Consider the following 20,934-nt stretch of genomic DNA (forward strand, 5'->3'; position numbering starts at 1 on the left):
TATCTGGAAACTGCCTCATTGGCAACAGCTTCATTTGTCAATATCACAATGCCAGTGCATTAAAAACAGGGATAAAAACACACACAATGGAACACTATCAGTCATGGATTTACATCCTCTAGATTACTGAAGCAGTGTGGGATCATATTGAGAGAGAACAGAACAAAATGAAGCCAACATCCAAAGAAGAGCTTTGAATGTCCTTCAATGAGCCTGGGAACTATTCCTGAAGACTGCTTAAAGAAATAACAAGAAAACCTGCACAAGAGAGTTCAGGCTGTGTTGAAGAATAAAGGTAGTAATACCAATTAATGACTTTAGAGCCCATTAGAACTGTACAAACTCTGAGTTTTTGCTTTATTTGCAGTACAGTATGATGATTCAAGAAATCACTGAACCCTTTTCCCTTTGTCCTAGCAAAGTATACATAAATGAGAGGTGATTACACATTATGCGCTCTATGTATTTTGCACACAGAGCACTGTACTTTGCACAAAGGTGTATGTCCTGTGCCAACTGTGCAAAAGCACATACAGTACAGTTATCACAGTATATTATCATGTATTGTGATAGCAGCTTTTAAAAAAATAATTTAAAAAAATCAGCGTTACACACATCCTGAACAGTTTTTCAATTTTAACTCTCCAAGATCAATAGAAATCAAATAATATTAATGACAGTAATACAGTAGTCCATTTTGACAACGTAAGATGTAAATGCAATACAATATTTTTTGAAGAAAAAAAATACGCAATCGACCACTTCCGCTTGATTGACCGGGGTGTCATCAACACTTCCTCAAAAAGCTTTGATGCAACTTCTGAGGAGTGCGAGGTGTTGCAAGACATAACCGTCCTTGAGCTGGCGGCTTCGGGCCTTTGCAAACCAAACAGAGTGACGTCACACTGGGTGTACAACGCGATCCTGAATCAGTGCGTGGCAGACTGGGTCGGGCTGGGCCAGCAGCGAAGGAAGGTGGAAAAAGAAGAAAACTTCTGGGTCGAAAAGGAATGATGTGGGATTCCGCGGAGCTTCTGCGCTCCCTTTCATTGCGCTGCGCTTCCACTTCAGAGAGAAATAACTGAGCTGCTCGAGTTTCCACGGAGTGGGTTTTCGTTTGGAGTGCGTGGTGCCAAAGTTGTCGCCCAGCAAGCTTGAATGTCAACACTATGGATCAGTCCGTCGCAATTCAAGAAACTTTAGAAAGGGAAGAAAACTGCATCATGGTATCCTTCCCGACTCACACGCATTGGTTCTTGGTTGACCAGCGAATCAAACTATAGATTACATGCTTCCAAAAAACCGCGTTTGACTGGCGCAACAGCTTTTCTGTCTGCTGAGCTCGAAATGGGGCCTGTTGGGTTGTGCCACTTGGCTGTCATCTTTCTGACTAAAGAGTAGCTTTACTTAGGCTTCTATCCGGGCATTGCAGTTGAGTGCACATGGAGTTTATTGGTGCTTTTGTTTTTAGATTAAAAACTAGTCTAGTCAGCAGTTCCTTCAAATAGGTAACATGTACTCAATACTGTAGTGAGACACGTTGTCCACAAGGTGGCAGCTGTGTGCTTTGTCTTTGTTGTCAGTGCTGGTGATCCTATAACTTCACTGTCATTGTCTTAAAGTAAGATGTGCATAAAAATATGTTTTCAAAACAAGGTGCAGAGAGTAGTTACTGTTACTGTCATTCCTCTTTTAATAATATGGTAATAACATGAAGTGTTGCATAATACCATAAGGAGTTTGGGTAGAGATACTGAAGCCAAGTTAAGAAGAGGATTTGAGCTAGCAGCAGTATGGCTTCATGCCAAGGAAGTGCCCTGCAGACACGATTTTTGCTTTAAGAGTGCTGATAGAGAAGTACAGAGACGATCAGGAGGAGTTGTGCTGAGTCTTTGTGGGTCTAGAAAAATCATATGATACGGTACTAAGAGAGAAACTTTGGTGCTGTATGAGGAAGTCAGAAGTGGCAGAGAAGTATGTGAGGGTGATACAGGACATGTATGAGGACAGCAAGACAGAGGTGAGGTGTGCGGTAGGAGTAACAGATGGGTTCAAAGCGGGGGTAAGATTGCATCATGGATCGGCTCTCAGCCCCTTCTTGTTTGCAGTGGAAATAGACAAGTTAACAGTTACTGCAGACGTTGTGATCTGCAGTAAGAGTAAGGAGCAGGTGGAGGTATGCTTTTGGGAAAAGAGGAATAAAAGTTAGTAGAAGTGAGACCAAATACATTTGTGAGAATGAGAGAGGGCCAGGTCTAAGATGCAAGGTGTGAGGGAGTGAGGTAGTTTAAATACATAGGATAAACCATCCAAAGTGACATATGGTTTTGAGACAGTGGCACTGATAAAAAAAATTTAAAAAAAAGTCAGGAGACAGAGCTGAGAGCTGGAAAGATTTTTGTTGCGAACGACCAGGACAGGATTAGAAATGAGTATATCAGAGGCACAGCTCAGTTTGACTGGTTTGGAGCAAAAGGGGAAAGGGTCTTGAAGATGGCGCTGCGAGGCTCCCTCCAGGTGAAGACCACAAGATTCATGGATGTTGTGAAGGAGGACATGCAGAGGGTTGGTGTGACAAAACAGGATGCTAGGAATAAGATGATATGGAGGCAGATGATCTGCTGTGGCAACCCCTAAAGGAGAAGGAGGAGGAGAAGAACGTGAATTGTTGCATGTAAACGGGGAGAGGAAATTTGATCTATAAATATGTTTATTAGCCTTATTTATATGCTGACATATAGATGTACTGGTTTATACTTTTGATATTACTCTGTGAAATTAAGAAATACTGTAAAAAGTGCAATAGTTACTTGTAAGGAATAGAAATCCAGTTTCACGTTCCCACTGTAGTAGACTTTGCTGAAAGGTATTTTTTTTTCTGGCAGATAAATATGATATTAAACATCAAGTGTAAACAACATCTTTCTCCTTAACTAAAACGTAATCATGCTGTCCAATGTGATGTCCTCTTTGATGACACTACAGAGAGCAGACTGCTGGGGCTCGTGGAGTCTGCAAACGAGCATGCGTAAGTTTTAGTGACTTGGTGGGGAAAAAATATCTCTGACATGAGTTCTTTGCAGTTTGTTTGAATTCAGTCTAAAAAGTGTTTTCTAAGAAGAGTGGGTGGCAGCAGTACCACCCACTGCTTAACACTGTACACTACAGAGTTACACTAACCTGCCTGACAAAGGTACCACAGTCATGGGATATTTTTTAGTGTGCATGTGTTAGCTCTAGTTAGGCAGAGAACTAACTGAAATACAGACTTCATTAAACAAATCTTAAAATTACAATGTAATGTTTTTACAGAATCTTCATTTATACCCATCGAAGAATGGCAATTACTGCTGACGATGTATTGCTGGAGGCCATAATACCCATCTCTGTCGACTTTGCAGTTGTCACAGGTGAATAGTGTTTAAATATTTTTTAGCTCATCTCAAATAAATATTCCCTTATGCTATTTCAACAGTGTACCTAATCAAAAATAATGTGACGGTAATTTCTCTGAAACATATTTCTCATACTACAATCTTTTTAGTTTCCTCACCAGAGGAACTTGTGGTTGTGGGTGAGTGTGCTAGTTTCCATTACAGCCCAATTAGAAATAAGCTGCATAACTGGTGCACCACACGATAATGAACATCTTGTTTTCGCCCCCTGCATTCTTCTTCTGATTTTAGGCGCTGATACCAGAGTTAGAATAAGCTACAAAGATGAAGAATTAGACCTCAAACTTCCTTTTGGCTCCAACTCGCGTCTCTTCCTCAGCGAAGTCAACAAGGCGTGGAGTGGTAGGTTAGCCCCTATATGATGTGTTTACATGACATCCAGCAAGAAACAAGAATAACCTTTGAAAGCTGTCGGTTCACTGGAATCAAGTATTAATTCGCAGTAGCACCAGCATCTTATTTGTTTAAGACAGGTCATTTGAATCTTAAGTGAAGAAGAGTGTGAAAAAGCACAAATATTTTGCTGTAGTAACCTATGTGAAACAATACATATTGAGTTAATAACCTAGAGGTTATATTATTCTGGAAAACCACATAATATATCTATTTGGAAAAAGACTCCTGGTTATTGCTGTTTTGGTGGTGACACTTCCCTGTGCGAGAATTGCTAGCAGGCAGAGAGGGAAGGGTGGAGTTTGGACAGTATACGCTGTTCTTACTTAATCTTTGTGCACATAGCTTTTAGCAATGGGACATGAAAATTAGACATGACAACAGTTAACAGGATAAGTTACTTCCTTTTTATTAGTTAATTTGCACCACAATTTTACAGCCTGCTTTCTGTTCATCTGAAAGTATCAGGCCGTTAAAGGTCAAAGATGGTGTGCTTTGTTATGGATGTGCCGCTTTTCCCACCAGTTCGCCGTTTTCATGGTGGAAGTCCCAAATGAACACAAGCAAAGACTGATGTGGGTTTTTTGCGGTATTCCCAGTAGAGCCCCAAAGGCTTTTAATTTGCTGTGGGACACCAGTGATGGTAAGAACAAATGGCATGCCGGCTGTTGTTAAAAAGAAAAATTCTCACGGTGAGCCCATAGAGGTGAATTTAACCATGGAGGTTGACTTACAGGGTAATTTACTTTGAAAACAAGACAAGGAATTTTAGGTGGTAGCTTTAAAATAAAGTTGCAAAATGCAACTTTTCTCATTCTTAACACTTTTCGTGTTGCCTTAAAGTGCACACCAGGCTCTTGTCGAATTTCTCATTAAGGCAAGAATCGTTTACAGTTCTTTTATCATTCTTTTCCTCCCTGCTTTTTTTCACAGATGTTTGCAGGACTCCCACACAGATACCCAAGTTTGACTGGATTACCAAGTACCAAAAAGACACTAGAGGACAGGAAGTTGTCAAACAAGCCCTCGCACCCATCGGCACAACTCTCACTAAACTCAACCAGCATGGAAAAACAGGTTTTTCACCTTATTTTAATTTGTATGTGCCGTCTGCCAACGTCTCCCTACGCAATAAAATGAACTGCACTAGAATTGGTCCACCAGCATCTGTGCAGTGGATGTTGGGACGTGTTCTCCATTTTGTCTCTTCGTGTGTGCAGTTTTTGCGTGTCAGTATTGCACCATAAATTACATCCAATTTTGCAAATGCCACTTCCTCTGAATTCAACTGACTCCATCTGAACGTGAGTTGAAAGGAGTCGAAAGGACATCTTGACGTGACAAAGCATGAAAACCACAGGAATAACCTGTATTTTTAATTTGTCCTTTTTTCATTCAATGCACCACAGTAAACTAGAGAGCGAGAGCTCACAGGGCCAACAGGCCTAACAGAAAATGTAGTGCAGTTATTGTTAACTGCTATTAACAATGAAAGAAAAAACATAACAAATTGAGAAGCCATGTGAGATATCGGAGTGTTTTTGTGCATTGCTTTTAAACAGAAAAGCTTCCCAACTTGTGTACGTTCCTCATGCTGTGTGATTTTAAGCAGATTTTAATCAATCATTATGCTTGTGCATTCTGTTTTACTGGCATGCTACTGCTGACAAGTATGCAAAACATGGAATGACCTTATACAAATCACACAGCATGTGATACCGTGTAAAACTCTGCGTGCAACATCTTTTGTCAGTCAAGTGCCACACAAACACACTTACCTCCATAACAAATAAACAAAAATCATTTTTAAATATGTATCTCTCGTTATATGTTTAATTTTCCTAATCTGATGCAATGTTGTTGAGTCTTCCGATTTCAATCTGCATAGTCGATTAGGTTTGTTTCGGTGTCTTATCTCTGCAGCGGTGGGAGTGTAAACTCCTCCCACTACTATAGCGTTTGGATTGAGACTGAGTGGACATTGGTCTTCTGCACAGAATGCGTGGGAGCAATAAATGGAGATGTCTATGGAGATGAGAGACTTTGGTATGGAAAAAAAAACTATTCCTGGTTTAATTTGTTGATTTTGAGGAGGTGAAAGAAACGCTGGGGTCCCTGCCATCCGGCCGGGATAAGCTTGCTTCCTAGTTAATGCTAGCGTGCAGTTCTAGTTCTTCTGTCAAGAAATGCTAACTTTAGCCTCATTAGCTTAAGTGCTTATCGATGAAACTGGGTAATTTCACATCCATGTAGCAATGTGTTCGATACATTGTTTTTTCGCCGCGAATCATAGAATCATAGGCGCTCGGTTAAAGAGAACAGCAGCTAGCACTAGCACAGACTTCAGCACCGCGATATCATCGTCATTGTGTGGTTTTAAAAGAAGTGGAACACCTGTTAGGAAAAATGTTGCAACAACACGTTTTAGTGACACATTGTTGTGTCGTTCACCGAGAGGCTCTTTTTTTTTTTGTCTTGAATTTTGAGCCATTTGCACTTGTTGTCAGGGTATTTCCACGTTCACCCATTCACTCCCGACTTATCCTCTTAGCCGATTTAGCTTGTTAGCTTCAATCAGTTGCCTGTAAACTTTGTTCCCACCGGCTCTCTCTGTTATTATAGGTCTCCGTTTACTGTCTGCTTCGCCTTCAAAAAGAAAAGTCTGCATGTCATCCAATTAAAATATATGACGCTCCAACCGTTTATTAAGCAGATGTAAATTTACAGTTAAGTATTAAAAGAAAAAAATAATTCATATGAGCAATCTGACGTGTTTCTGCTTGTGAAGCAGTGTAATGATGAACTTTGGCCGGTTGTATTTTGTAGAGATATTCCTGCGTTAATACGGAAGAGAGCCCTCATAGAAGAGTTTGCCACTTATGCTACGTGTAGCTGCACACTTATAGAGGCATCCTGTGACAAATGGAGTGAGCAAGAGGTCATACAGCTGGATTTCCGCTGTATGGATAAAGATACTAAAGCCTGTGCAGGATGCACCATATAATGTTTTAAACGCATAGCCTCATACTGGTTGTACTGTTTTTAACTGTAAATTGTTTTTTTTTTTCATCTAACAGATAAGCAGCTGTACTTTAAGCGAGAGAGAGAAAAACTTGTATGTCTTTAATAACGTGCATGCAACAGTATAACACCACAAGGTTTTGCAGTCATTTCCTTGCTGATTTGAGAATGCAGAAATATGATAAGATCTCCAGTCAGTAGCATGTGTGCATTTAATGCCACAAGATTTGTTTCAAAAGTTGTCTGCACGGTAGCAGGTATTCAAAAGTGAAGTAGAATGGACATACACATCCACTGACTTTTATTTATTGATGCATTTTGTGTGACACTGGGTAAGTGCTGTTTGACAGCTGCGTGTGGGTTGTGTGTGCAATAAGAGCATCTTTTGTAGTGTTTTCAAGAGCAATTTCACAGTTTGCTGGAAGTTCTGTCAGTCAAATAAAGGGATTTTCTTGTTGACTGAAACAACAGAGTTGCTGTTTTTTAATTAAAATGTCAGAGTGTTAGTGTCAGGATTTTTAAATAGGGCTTAAAATGGCTTGAACTCTTAGCACCTTTTTTTTATGTTGACCTTTTCTTGGGGTTTGGTGCACATGTCACAACCTGTCTTATTGGTAATTAGAGTGACATTTCCTAAAACAACGATGCAGAAAAAGTGACATCAACTGCCTGCTGAGGTGAAAGTAACAGCAGACTTTGATGCTGCAGCTGTTCTGCCAAAAGACATGTCTAATAAAAAGAAAATAATCTATAAAACCAGTTTTATTAGCACGTGTTTTTGCTTTACTTTATTAAAATTACTATCTTATTATTGTTTGTGTTTCACTGGTTTATGCCTTGTCTGCTTTGTTGTCTTACTTCTTTAACCTTGTGTTTTACATAAATATGATTTCCTTTTTCTTTTTTTTTCATGTCTCAAATGCTGCACATAGAAAAGAGTTACACACATATTGTAAAAACAGTAAGAGACCAGTTGGTTTTAAGTTTGTCATTTTAAAACAAATTTTGAGAAAAGAAATTCACTGTTGTTGTTTTTTTTTATGTAGATTGTATCTACTCTTTTGGGTCATTGCTTTGTACTGTCTAATGTAGCTTATTATAACTTTGTAGAATTTAATTTCCTGCTCAGAGAACCTGGCTTTCCCTTTCACTGGAGCCAGCTGTCTTGCCTGCCAAGCTTCAGGAGACAGGGGCATGCTGTCTAATACTTCGCACTCAGCCATTAAATCCAGCTACTTGGAATGCAGAAACCGTATCCATCTGCAGGAGGAGGCCTCAGTCGATTGCCCCCAACAACTAAGCTCTGACTTGGCATTTTTATGACTTATATTTATTCACATTTAGCTTAATTTTATTCTTACATTTTGGTTGTTTAAAGGCTGAAATATGAGTTTATTAATATATTAATAAAATATCTTAACCGGCTAAATGAAAATAGTACTTTGTTTGTGGTTCACTGTGCAGGCAGTTATGATTGCATAGCTGTCCTGCAATCATGTAATTAACCATTCTGTTTTATCTTTTCCTAAACAGAGAAATCATCAGACAAAAAAGTAACTTCAGAAAAAGAGAAAGGTTCCAACGGTGGCACACAGAAGTCCAGAGCGTCTGCCAACCAAGATAGGTGAGGAGGCCTTGAGAATCTTTTCATAATTTTTCAAGGGTGGGGAAGTCTTGCATTATACCCACACTAATACAGTTATATTTTAATACAAAGACAAAGACGGTGTCTGTTTTCGGTCCTGCTTTGCTTTGAGTTAATGTCTATTCCCTGTGCTGGAGTTAAGTTTCAGGATGTTCCTGGAAGACTGTATGATATGGGCATATTACATTTTCTCCTCTCAACTTAGCTCATCCCATATTGACCACCTGGAAATAGAGATTGTTGTCTTTGTTGTGTTGAACTGCTGTACATTAAGACTGTAGCTCTCCAGTAAGTATGGCTTAATGCATTTAGGCTAAAGACTATGCTGACTGTTAATACACAGCTGGAGATGAGCATTTCTAGCATCTCCCTAATTGTTAAAACATTCCCCCCCACCACCACCCTCCACCGCAAAAAAAAAAAAAAAAGAAAGAAAGAAAACAACCCTCTGTGACTCAGTTTTTCCATCTCAAATCACGCACGTTATTTCTTCTCTGGTGTGCAGCCTGGGCATCTCCACTCGAGAGGACCGGGATGACCTGGTGCGATCCTCCAGCCACACCCCATCAAACAAAGCTCACATACTAGCCATGCCGCAGTTTGGCCTGCGCGACAACCTTATCAAGTGTGAGCTGATGAAAAAAGAGGAACTGTACACTTTCTTGGAAAATCACAGGTATGTTGCTGTTTATTGTTTTTTGTGCCAGTGTGGCCCTGATTAAAAGTGTGTTTGGCTCATTGATAGAGGCACATAGATGTTGGTGATCTTAAAACTCCTGAATATTGCATAAGCATCATCAATATTTTAAAAAAAAAGGTAGCAAAAAATGCTTCCTTGATGATGATGGTAAGGCCTTGGTATTCTGGGTGGGGAAGTCTAATCTAAAGAGAAGTGATGTGATCTTTTCCTGTTTGTTCTTCTTGGTCTAAAGCAGTAAAAAAAAAGTCACTTTAAGCCGGACAACGTGTACATTATAGTAATTTGTTTTTAAGATCTACACTGTAAGCTTTAAAAGTTGGGGAAAAAAACCACTCCCAAGTTTCCAACTTAGGTGAGTGCAGATATTTTTAAACGAGTTGTATTTCGATGTACTCTGGTGTTCAGTTTGAAAATCGAAAACAGGTTGTAAAATCTGTGGAAAAGATGGTTTATGCATGAAGACTCTGTGCCCGCAGTGTAACTGTTAACACAGTTTGGATGATAGAAGTGTTATGTAAAAAGCATGAGTCAACATCTGTGGGTTTGTCTTGCTGCGTGCTAAATTAAGCCGCACTGTCTCAGACGTTCTGAACACTCTGAAAATAGCTGTAACCATAATGGAAGGAATCTTGAATATGATAAACATGAGTGAGTTAGATCCAAAAGGGAAATATTTGTTTCCCATACATACATGTAAAAGGGTATGCTAAATATGTAATGTTGGACATATTTAAAAAGCCGTATATGATTAACAAGAAGTAAGCTAGTGTTGTGCCTTTAGTCAAAAACGGCCGACATTTAGTATCGTGCTTGCACACATGCATTTGTCTGCTTTTGTCTCGTTTTATACTGTATAGTTGGGACACGCTGGGGGGAAAAATCCATGCTGATATGAATATTATGAATAAAAGCTTTAGAAAAGCAGCAGTCCCAAGCTCCCTTTGTGTAAATATAGTTTCAGCTTTTCTCTGGTTAGCTGAGGCTCGGGCTGTGAAAGCAGAAAGTGTTTTAAGGTTCAGTGGCAGTCAGCACAAAATAAAAAGCCCCATGCTGCTCCTGTGAAAGAGCATTTGGAAAACAGCAGCCGCCTGAAGGTCAGAGACGCGGCACATTGAATGGAAGGAAGTTGCCTTTTTTTGAGCTGGACCTGTAGAATAAACCTCAGTGGGGATGTAAATGGCAAGGGCTCGACCCTCTCACGATTTCTCACGGCATGTTGCCTTCAGTATTCCGTTTAAATTGCAGTGAGGCTGCTCAGTGATCACAAGACATTTATGTGTTTGACTTTGTACATTTTATGCAATAATATTGATTATTTAAATACAGGAAATGAGGATTTCTCTTTTGCATTTTTTTTTTTATTCTTTCTGTTTCAACGCTGTGTTTTGATTTCAGTACATTTTCTTTGTTTTCAATTTCGTTTTTCCCTACAGCTCTGCCCTCCACATTGGCTGATAGCTTAGCAAGTGATGGCCAAGAGTCAGAAAGTGGTGCAGCTCTATTTATGTTAATGGTTTTGTTTATGTGCATATTCTTTATAAAGTATTTACAGTTGTTTTTTTAAGATTAAAAACTAGGTCATTGATTAGTTTGTGTTCTTTTTTTAAGATGGTGTTACTATCTGCTAACACCTTTGACGAAGACCGACTGATAAATCTGCAGTTACCAGCCTGTAGCTATAAAATAAAGCAAAACCATGACACTAAGTCCCCTTTTCCATGACTACATTAGTACTTACTCTGATTGACTCGCGACGTTTTTCAGGGTTTTCCATTAGGTCATAGTACCAAGTACTAAAATGGGACCTGCTCGGCCAGGGCTCCAAGCAATCCGAGCAGGTACTAAAATGGGACTTCGTCAGACTGCTTGCCACTGATTAGCTGATCAGTGTCATCATTTGATGAGTTATGAGAGCATCTCGTTCACAAACATTCAAACCGCCATTTAAAGAAGAAGAAAAAGAAAGAAATTGCTACAAAAACAACACGTTGGTTCCCGAGTCTGAGGAAAAGCCACAGACTGAGCAGCAGGTATATTCTTGCCGTTTGTGTCACATACCAATTACATCAAGGGACGCTCGGACGCGTTGTTGTAACAACAGCCGAGCACATTAGGTTGGACTCCATTGTAATGGAAAACCAGTTGATTCGAGTCTAGTCTTGGCAAGTTGCGCCGAGTAGGTCCTAATGGAAAAGGAGCTTAATTGGAGATATCTGTACATGTTGTGATGAAAACAAACAAAGAAAGTTGTTTGTTGTTGTTGTTTTTTTGTTTTTTTTGACAATTTCTTTGTCCACATGATTGCAGTCTTCTTGCATCAATGATGCGGTCAAACAGAAACATACTATTATTTAGCCGCACTTATCTAGTTAACTGGCTAATATGGCATCGCAGCTCCACAGCTGCACCCACTAGTCATCTGTATATGTTGTGTTACAAATTGTTGTAACACACTATTTTAACAGTGTTGATTATTTCACAACCTCTAATGTCTGATACAAGTAGAAACTTGACACTACTTTCTGCCTGTTTGCCGTCATTCAGAAAGTTGCTGACCATTGGTTATAAAAGCTCATGACACCTGCCCACCCAGGATACTGTGTGTCCAGACAGAAACTAAAGAAGTCAAAAGCAACCTAGAAAACTTGACAAAGGAGTTTGAGAGAAATCCTGATCAGTGACAAAAAGGTTGAGGATTGGTGGAGGATTACATGTAGGACTCTTCCAGTATTTGTTGGTTTACCTTTGAAAGCAATTGCTTTCGTTTCAGGTTTTTTTTCTCCTATTCATTTTAATAAATGTTACTTCTGCAAAAGTGCAGTTGTGCTCTTAAACATACAAAAAAAAGAATTAAAATATCTAGAAATGAGTCACTGCTACAATAAAGCAGCAGGGCATAAGCTTGATATAGACTGACATTATTGTTTCACCATTTAACCACTGAGGGGGGGAGGGGCAAAGGAGGAGCCCGTCAAAGCTATAATTTTATTCCTTTGTTTTGTGCTCACTTTTCATCATTCTTTTGTTTCAGCTTTTTTCTTGGCACATACAATGTGAACGGACAGGCACCAAAGGAAAGCCTCCGTCCTTGGCTGAGTTGCACTCCCGAGCCCCCTGACATGTACTGCGTGGGGTAAGTCATATTCTCCTGCTGAACAATAGCTGTGCACTGCTCCGCTTAATCCTATTACAAAGACAGACATTTACTCCTCAAACCTCTGACAGATGCATGCAGCCGTTGAGCCAGTTTTAAGTGCTGAAGACGCCTGCCCACTGATTTTTGCACTGTGTATCCACTAATCCGGCCTGTTTCAGTTTACCGCTTTGGTGTTAAGGAGCCAAAAAGTTTAGTCAGTACCATAGCACTTGTGGATGAAGTGGAAATCAAACCCTTAAAGTTTCACCATTTGCCCTTTTTTTGCAGTTTTCAGGAGCTTGACCTCAGTAAAGAGGCTTTCTTCTTCAATGACACCCCCAAGGAACAGGAGTGGACAAAAGCTGTGTCTGAGGCATTGCATCCAGATGCCAAGTATGCCTTAGTAAGGATTTTTTTTTTCTCCCTCACATCTTGCAGTTCATTGCTATTAGTTGATATTTGAGAAGACTTGCGAATGTCACGATTCACACCACTGATCTTCATTTTAGAGGGCATGTTTGGTTTTCTTCTACATGGGCAACAGTCACACTTTAAAATAGTTTCCTGAAACTGATACAATGCATGCGTTACAGTTTCAAGAACTTCTAGCACCACCTTTCTGTGGTAATAATAATTATCATACAATCTTATTACATCGATTATTACTGTTTATTTCTAATAGGAGTTATTATATCCCTGTTGCTTTCATAAGCTTAGTCAGACCTTAGGTTTTAGGTTACTTTTTTGATCTGCCTCTTTTTCTTGTCTTTTGTCTTCACTTTTGTGTTCTTCCTCATTCTTAGAGTACCGACCAGCACATTAGCTTCCTCTTTTTATAGCTCTGGTTGTTTTTTTGTTTTGTTTTTTTATTCAAATCGCCTTAAACGCCACATGATATATGCCAGGTCACCATCCTGTCAGTTTGTTGGATTTTTTTTTTATGCATCTGCGAGTTCTCTGACTAAAGCACACTTGGCTGCTCTGTTTCTGACACTTTAACTCTTACATAAGTTAAAGCTATTATGAAGTACTTTGCGCTCCTCATACCCAACTGTGTCTTATTCTGAGATGTGATTCTCCGCTTCCGTTTTACTGTTCCTAGTAGTTGACGCTGACAAAGTGCTGATATAAGCAACAGAAACTGCACTAAAGCATCTCTGATCATGTCTTGTGGCTACACAATCTCTTGAGTTCCAGTGCAACATCAAAAATGTTTTCATTTAACCACAAGAAATCATTTGTATACTGTTGGTCTGTTTCTGCAGGTGAAGTTGGCGCGCCTGGTGGGCATTATGTTGATCTTCTTTGTGAAGAAGGAGCATGCAGAATTCATCTCAGACGTGGAGGCTGAGACTGTAGGCACTGGCATCATGGGGAGGATGGTAAGGACAGTATTTCAAACTCTCTTTGTGCACAAGTCATCATATAGGTTTCTGGTATTGTGCAAAGTCATTAAGTTGATGTCTGTGGTGTCTGACCACGGGATTTGGTTGCGTGACGGTTAACACTGTTGCCTCAGAGTAAGAAGTTGCTTTGTTCAAATCCAGCATCTGGCCAAGACCTTTCTGTGTGGTGTATGCATGTGCTCCCCATGCATGTGTGGGTTCTCTCCAGGGTACTCACACAGTCAAAAGCAATGCATTTAGTCAGGGTTAGGTTAATTGATGATTCCATATTGCCTATGGGTTTATAATCAGGGGTGCACATAAGTGGTCCGTAGGTGCGCATTCGCTGTCAAAATAAAAGACGCACACCAGATAAGAAGTTGCAACGCACGTTTGCGTACATATAAAAGGCACTGTTTTTGTCCGCTAGAGTGGCATTTTCAGGGCATATTCTGCACCACATCTCTGTGTGTTCATCATTTGTTTGAAGCCAGCTCACCTCCTGCAACCACTTTTCCGAGAATACGCGCTTCTTTTGAGGTTCGGACTCCTTCTGACATTTCTTTGGAGGTGGAGGAACACCAAAGTAATTGCTGAAAGGAGCTTGCTTCTTCGACATCTTTAAGAGTTCTAAACAAATGTCCTCCTCCAGAAAATCTTATGTACGCAAACGCAAGTTGCAACTTATTATCTGGCCACTGACCACTTATGTGCACCCCTGTTTATAATGGACCTGTCCAGGGTGTACCCCACCTCTTACCTCATGGTAGCAGTAATAGGCTCCAGCCCCACCATGACCCTGAATCTGAGAAATGATTGGATGGAATTGGAAATAATTTTTTAGAAATAAACCATACAGAGTCAGGAGCTTTAGGTCAGGGGTTCTCAACATTTTGTGGGCTAAGGACCTGGCACAGGGAAAACATTCTTTAAGGATCCCAAAAAATCCTATATTTTGTTGGGTTGAGCTTACTGTCAGGTGACCATGTAGGCTTATCAGCCAAGGTATGCAAGCAGCAGGAAAAATTAATTTTACCCTAATATTATTGAGGGATTTCCCCCACCCAGATCAGTTGACATATTCCACAATTATATTAGCATTTATATTCAGCTAGAAATGATGTAGGAACTAGTACAGGCTGGTTTTACTGCATAAATTGGCAAATATTCTGCAGTGCTTGGGTGTGGGTCCTTGTACACATTCTGCCTTTCTGTTTTAGATTATGTCAATAGCATTGTTTTAGTTTCACATTGAAATGATTTTCCTCATATACATATAAACAGGAAGTGTTGAGTATTAGCATTTACATGAAAATTGAAAGGATGAAAGAAAACAAAAATTGGGCTTATGCTATGATGTCTGTCAACTGCCATACAATTTTTATTTTTATTTTTTTATAACTGCCTCATGTATTGCCATTTACCAAGATGGCAATGCATGAGGCAGTTTTTAAGCACAAACAATCTCCTGTGATGATGAAAAGGCATCTCTACTTCCTGTGAACTATTCACTTCAGTGCTTATTCATCCATGAAGCTCTTCCTACAGTAGCTTCAACTTTATTTCTCATACACTGGTGCAGGAAAGGTTATTCTTAACTCATGCGACCGTGCTTACTTAGCAGTCCCTGCAGAGTAGAGCAGATGGCTGGCTAGGGACCAGTGGGAGGGGGGTAGAGCTATGTAAGGTCACGCCATCCTTTCCTGCAGTAATGGGACACTAGTTTATGAATTGCAGCAAGAAATATCCAAAACATGCCAAGCATGAAATTGTTTGCATAATATTGACTTATTGTTTAGCAGATGAGTAAAATCATAGTAAATAAAAACATTTAGTTATTTTATTTTAGTGTTTGCGGAGGCGTTTCAGTGTTTTCTGTCCATTCTAATCAATTACTGATTCACAGGGAAACAAGGGAGCTGTGGCAATCCGTTTTCGCTTCCACAACTCTGATATCTGCGTGGTCAATTCCCACCTTGCTGCTCATGTTGAGGAATATGAGAGACGTAATCAGGACTATAAGGATATTTGCAGTCGTCTTCAGTTTCGCCAACCTGACCTCACCCAGGCGCCACTCACTATCATGAAGCACGAGTAAGTAGCTGTCATTTTAAAATTTACATTGTGAATCAAATAAATAAATACAAGTTTCTCATATTTATGACTATTTCATTAGAATTTGTGTTCTGTTTCTGAATTAGTGTTATTTTATGGATCGGGGACCTCAACTACAGAATTAGTGAGCTTGACGTTGACAACGTGAAGGGTCTCATCAGCAAGAAGGACTTTGAAACTCTGCACAGTTTCGATCAGGTAATATTAATTATGGTTTCCTGATGTGTTTTGTATTCAAACGTGTTTGTGAGCAGTGATATTTACCTATTGCGTGTGGTCATCAGCTCAAGAGGCAGATCGACGAGGAGGCTGTGTTTGTGGGATTTGAGGAGGGGGAGATTGATTTCCAGCCCACCTACAAATATGACACTGGCTCTGACAGTTGGGATACAAGGTAATCTTCTCACATGGAGGCATTGTAAGTCATTCCATGTCAGTGTTCGTAGCAAAAGGTAAACTGATAACAGAAAGAAGTAGCAGACATACTATCATTGTAGTTCGAACACTATAGCTGCTTGTGTTATCATCACATTTTTTGTGACACACCAGTGATTCAGATCAGCCCACATTTCTTTTCCTTCTCTGTTGAGACATTTCTGTCTCATCAATTGTTAAATGGTTGGAGCTTCCTGCTCTGCAAACAATTATCCCTCTATTCAGAGCTGCTTAACTCTGGTTTTTGTCTATAGTATTTACTGAAGGATAGCCTCAAGAGAATACCATAGTAGCATTATAATAGAAATGTCAGGCTTGAGGTTGATGACTGCAGCATTGCAAAGACAATGCAGAGTGATTTTTGACCGTTAAGACTGTTTAGAAAGCTCTGCTGTGTTTAAAGTTTTTTTCCATTTTGTTTTTTGATAAAATGTTTGTTGAATACACTCACAGCTACTTTATTAGGTACACATTAGTAGTGTCATCCATTAATTGTTTCAACAAGGTGATGGAAAAATTCCTCACAGATTTTTATGCATTGACATGATAGCTTCACATAACTGCTGCAGATTTGTAGGCTGCAAATCAGTGATGCAAATTAGTTCCACCACATCGCAAGGATGCTTTATTGGATTGAGATCTGGTGACTGTAGAGGCCATTTGAATGCAGTGACATGCTGTTATTCCTTGTTACACACACTATTCTGCTGGAAGCAGCCATAGGAGGATAGGTAGACTGTGGTCATAAAGGGATGGACAGTGTTAGTAATTATACTCAGGTAGGTTGTGAGGTTTAAACTATGCTCCCAATTCTGGAATATTCCAAATAAACCTTCTGGCACCAGTGACCATGCTGTTCTGACCTTTTTTCTCCCATACTCTGATGCTTGTTATAAGCTTGTAAATGCCTAAATGTATTGAGCTGCTGTCACATAATTGGCTGAATGGATATTTTCATTAACAAGCAGTTGAATATGTATACCTAATAAAGTGGCCAGCGAGTGTGTGTACAAGAGCTACATTGCCTAAGAATTGACTTGAGCAATGTAAGGAAAAAAACTACATCTCATTTGCATCAGTGTCCTTTATAAATTGGTTTAGCCATCCGATGTGGCCCTGAACTGTGAGCTTTGTTGTGTAATATTCAGTACTCTTGCAACACCTCACAAGAGAATCTCCCTGCAGGGATTGTGTCATTAATTTTGATAATGGATAAATGGAGTCAGAGATAATTCCTGCCTTCATTGTTTTATTGCTTTGTAATAAAATAGACACTTGGGAACTAATGTTTGCCATTTATTTTGAACTTAGTGAAAAATGTCGTGTCCCTGCGTGGTGCGATCGTATCCTGTGGAAAGGAAAGAACATAAAGCAACAGCATTACCAGAGTCACATGACTCTGAAGACCAGTGACCACAAACCTGTCAGCTCCCTGCTCATCATTGAGGTAAATGATTTAGCTGAAGAGCTTTTTTTTATTTATTTATTTATTTATTTATTCTGTGGCTTTTTTTAAGTACACATTATTTCTTTGCTTTTACTTAATCCTGTTTTTCTTCATCCTGCAGATCAAGAGGATAAATAGTGAGGATTATAAGAAGACCTTTGAAGAAATTGTTCGTGATATTGACAAAATGGAGAATGAATGCATTCCATCTGTAACCTTGTCCAAGCGAGAGGTAAAGCTTCACCTTACGATTCTCCCTGGCATTAAATTAAAATACATAATAATAAAAAAAATAATGAAAGAGTGCATTATGCAGACATTCAAAGGATACAATAGCTTCACATGATCTGAAGGAAAAAACTTTTTTTTTTTATCTTTGCTCATAAATCTGCTTCCCCCCCCCCCCTTTTTTCTGTTTTTTTTTTTTCTCAGTTCCACTTCAAGGACGTGAAGTTCATGCAGCACCAGGCAGAGACGTTGAGCCTCTTGAATGACGGGCAGGTCCCATGTCAGTTTGAGTTTATTCCAAAGCCGAATGAGTTCACATACAGCAAGCCCTGGCTCACAGCCAACCCCCCCAAAGGCTTTATTGCTCAGGGTGAGTAACACGTCATCGTTGTGTAAAAACCAACAAATTTAATTTTAATAAAACATTAATCCATTAGCCTGGTCATATAGAAAGAGACTGACTTGGATTTAAGTGGCAGACTCCTTTGAACTGACAGATTATGCTTATTATAGTGTCTTTGAAATCCTCAAAGAGTACTACGTCATAATTGCTTGTTATGACCACAGTATAACATAACAACTGACTGGAGCAGCCTTCTCTTTAATTTGCGCTTCTCTCTAAATATCTAGGTGGTTCTGTGGATATTGACCTTGAGGTTTTCGTAAATCGCACAACAGCACCTGAGCTTAACTCTGGCAAGCAGGAGATTGAAGACATCCTGGTGCTCCATCTAGAGCGGGGCAAGGACTATTTTATCTCTGTGACAGGAAGCTACCTGCCAAGCTGTTATGGCACTTCTATCCATGCACTATGTCAGCTGAGGGAGCCCATTCAAGACATTCCACAAGAGACCCTCCTTCAACTGGTTAGTGCTCACTTGAAATACCTCTATTGTATTCATTGTTGCCTCAGGTGCTTCATTATAGTAGTTTTGAGGATTGGAGACTAATTAAGCTGTAACTAAACTGCCTTTCATTCTGTTTTTTCCTTCCCAATATCAGGCAGAGTTGCCTATAAAGGAGAACGCAGCAAACACTGAAAAGCCTCTTGACATTCCTAAAGAACTTTGGATGATGGTGGATCACTTATTCCGCAATGCAGTCAAACAGGTCAGAAAATTGATGGTGATGTAACAGTGTTGTAATAAAATCAAACAATACTATGCTCCTACTTTGTTTTATAGTGTCCACTTCATGTGAATTGCACTACACTTGGCTTCCTGCCAGCTTTTTGTGATTAAGGATAAATAGACTGAATGAAGATCCTTGCAATGAATTTATTCTGCTGCATTAGCCACTGCGCTTCAAATAATTTCTTTAGCTGAAGGGAATCTGTGGTGTATAATGAGAGAACGAGTCTGAATGTATTGTCCTCTATTTGCAGGAAGACATATTTCAGCAACCTGGACTCCGGATTGAATTTGCTGAAATAAGGGATTGCCTTGACACGGGGATGCCAGAGTCCCTCCGTATCCTTTCAAAACTATAATAAAATTAGCAGAAAAATATTGTTTGTCCTTGTAGAATATTTGAAGAAGTCACAGAGCACAGTCAGTACATATGTTTTATTTTATCTTAAGAGCATTAAATCTATATTGGATGGGTTTTAGCAGCCCTGTAATAATCAACATTCAGGATTTAAATGCAAATAAATTGGCTCTGAAAGTTGGGACCTTAGATGACCATAGCTTATTACAGAAAGTAATAAGCTTGATTTTTCGAATACTCTGTATTGCTGTTTAATCCATGTAATTGCAAACGTGTTGTTTTGAATGTTGCTTAGAATGTAATACTGTTTGTTTTGGGAGGGGGGGGTTAAGTATAATTTATGTTGTACTTTTATGTGATATGTAATTTTTTTTTTCTTAAAATTTGCTACCTTGACCCTGCTACTCTTGACCTGCAGCGGGTAGTAATCACTCAGTAGCAGAGGCCTTGCTTCTGTTCCTAGATGCCCTCCCAGAGCCTGTGGTTCCCTACTCATTTTACCAACGCTGCCTTGAATGCTGCACCAGTGCCAACCAGTGTGAGCAAGTAAGGAAAAAAAAAGAACAGAGTTAGTCACCCATTTCTACTAATCCTACATTAAATTGTAAAAGTTAAAAGTATTGTATTTTTTGTCTAGGTTATTTCCATGCTACCTCAGTGCCATAAAAACGTGTTCAACTATTTAGCTGCCTTTCTCCGTGAGCTTTTGAAGAATTCAGCTATCAATCGATTAGATGTCAGCATCCTGGGTAAGAACATGAAGCAAGCAGTTCCTTTGATTTATAAATGTGTTATTACTACTTTGTGCTTTAGGCAACATTTTACTTTGTGACTTTTTTATTGCTCAGTGTAAAGCTGGGGACTTGTGTAAAGATGTCCTTTGTGCTAATCTGTTCCACCAAATAAAGGTTGATTGTGAACTAAAGTATAGCAGGAAAATGAACTTCAGTTAAAAGAAATGTATCTATTTAAAACATTTTGTGTCATTTGCTGTGTTACATTCCTTGAAATGTCAAAATTATTACAGACACTGTTTTTATGAATGATTTTTCTATACTGTGTAATATGAACAATATATTTTCTTTATGTGTAGCCACCATTTTTGCCTCCTTGCTTCTGAAGTCACCTGCAAAGCAGGATCTTGCTGAGAAGAGGAAGACTCAGGAGTTCTTTCAGCACTTCCTGACCCAAAGCTCCTCCTAGATGGAGGGCTTGTCCCCCTTGCTGAAGCTGAACACTAAAAACTGTAAACGTCCAGTATTTGAAATAACTGTAATGATTTGATATCCTCTTTGTATAACTATGTAGAGTTATTACTGTCAGTGATGTTTCTTATTTCTAATCACTTTATTTCAAAACCAAGTTTGTGATCAGTTGATGCAGAATTTATTGTATATCATTGAGCATATGTAGAAGCCTAACAAATTTTAATGTATGTATATTTTATTTAAAAAGAACAATTTGTATTTTCATGTCTCTGATCTAA

The 20,934-nt window shown here is 39.3% G+C and overlaps 1 protein-coding gene across 2 annotated transcripts; it reads left to right on the forward strand.

Annotated features, from left to right (window-relative positions):
• The first annotated feature begins 929 nt into the window (after nt 1–929).
• Nucleotides 930–20,860, forward strand: inpp5b (inositol polyphosphate-5-phosphatase B). Of its 2 annotated transcripts, XM_085366393.1 has the most exons (23): nt 930–1,226; nt 2,949–3,028; nt 3,313–3,410; nt 3,545–3,574; nt 3,687–3,797; nt 4,782–4,925; nt 8,403–8,493; nt 9,020–9,190; nt 12,246–12,347; nt 12,639–12,753; nt 13,616–13,732; nt 15,642–15,829; nt 15,937–16,048; nt 16,135–16,244; nt 17,597–17,732; nt 17,854–17,964; nt 18,165–18,330; nt 18,591–18,826; nt 18,963–19,070; nt 19,345–19,429; nt 19,867–19,994; nt 20,086–20,197; nt 20,542–20,860. In XM_085366393.1, the coding sequence occupies exons 1-23, from the start codon at nt 1,170–1,172 to the stop codon at nt 20,649–20,651; spliced, it is 2,718 nt and encodes a 905-aa protein (XP_085222519.1). In that variant the 5' UTR covers nt 930–1,169; the 3' UTR covers nt 20,652–20,860. The 2 variants fall into 2 exon arrangements, with proteins under 2 accessions (XP_085222519.1, XP_085222520.1); XM_085366394.1 differs by lacking the exons at nt 930–1,226; nt 2,949–3,028; nt 3,313–3,410; ... (1 more) ...; nt 3,687–3,797; nt 4,782–4,925 and adding an exon at nt 5,097–5,894.
• The last annotated feature ends 74 nt before the right edge of the window (nt 20,861–20,934 follow it).

This window comes from Diplotaxodon limnothrissa, linkage group LG11, assembly GCF_057381915.1.
Source record: "Diplotaxodon limnothrissa isolate DT_005_m linkage group LG11, D_limnothrissa_male_GT1.1, whole genome shotgun sequence".
In the NCBI taxonomy this organism is placed as follows: domain Eukaryota; kingdom Metazoa; phylum Chordata; class Actinopteri; order Cichliformes; family Cichlidae; genus Diplotaxodon; species Diplotaxodon limnothrissa.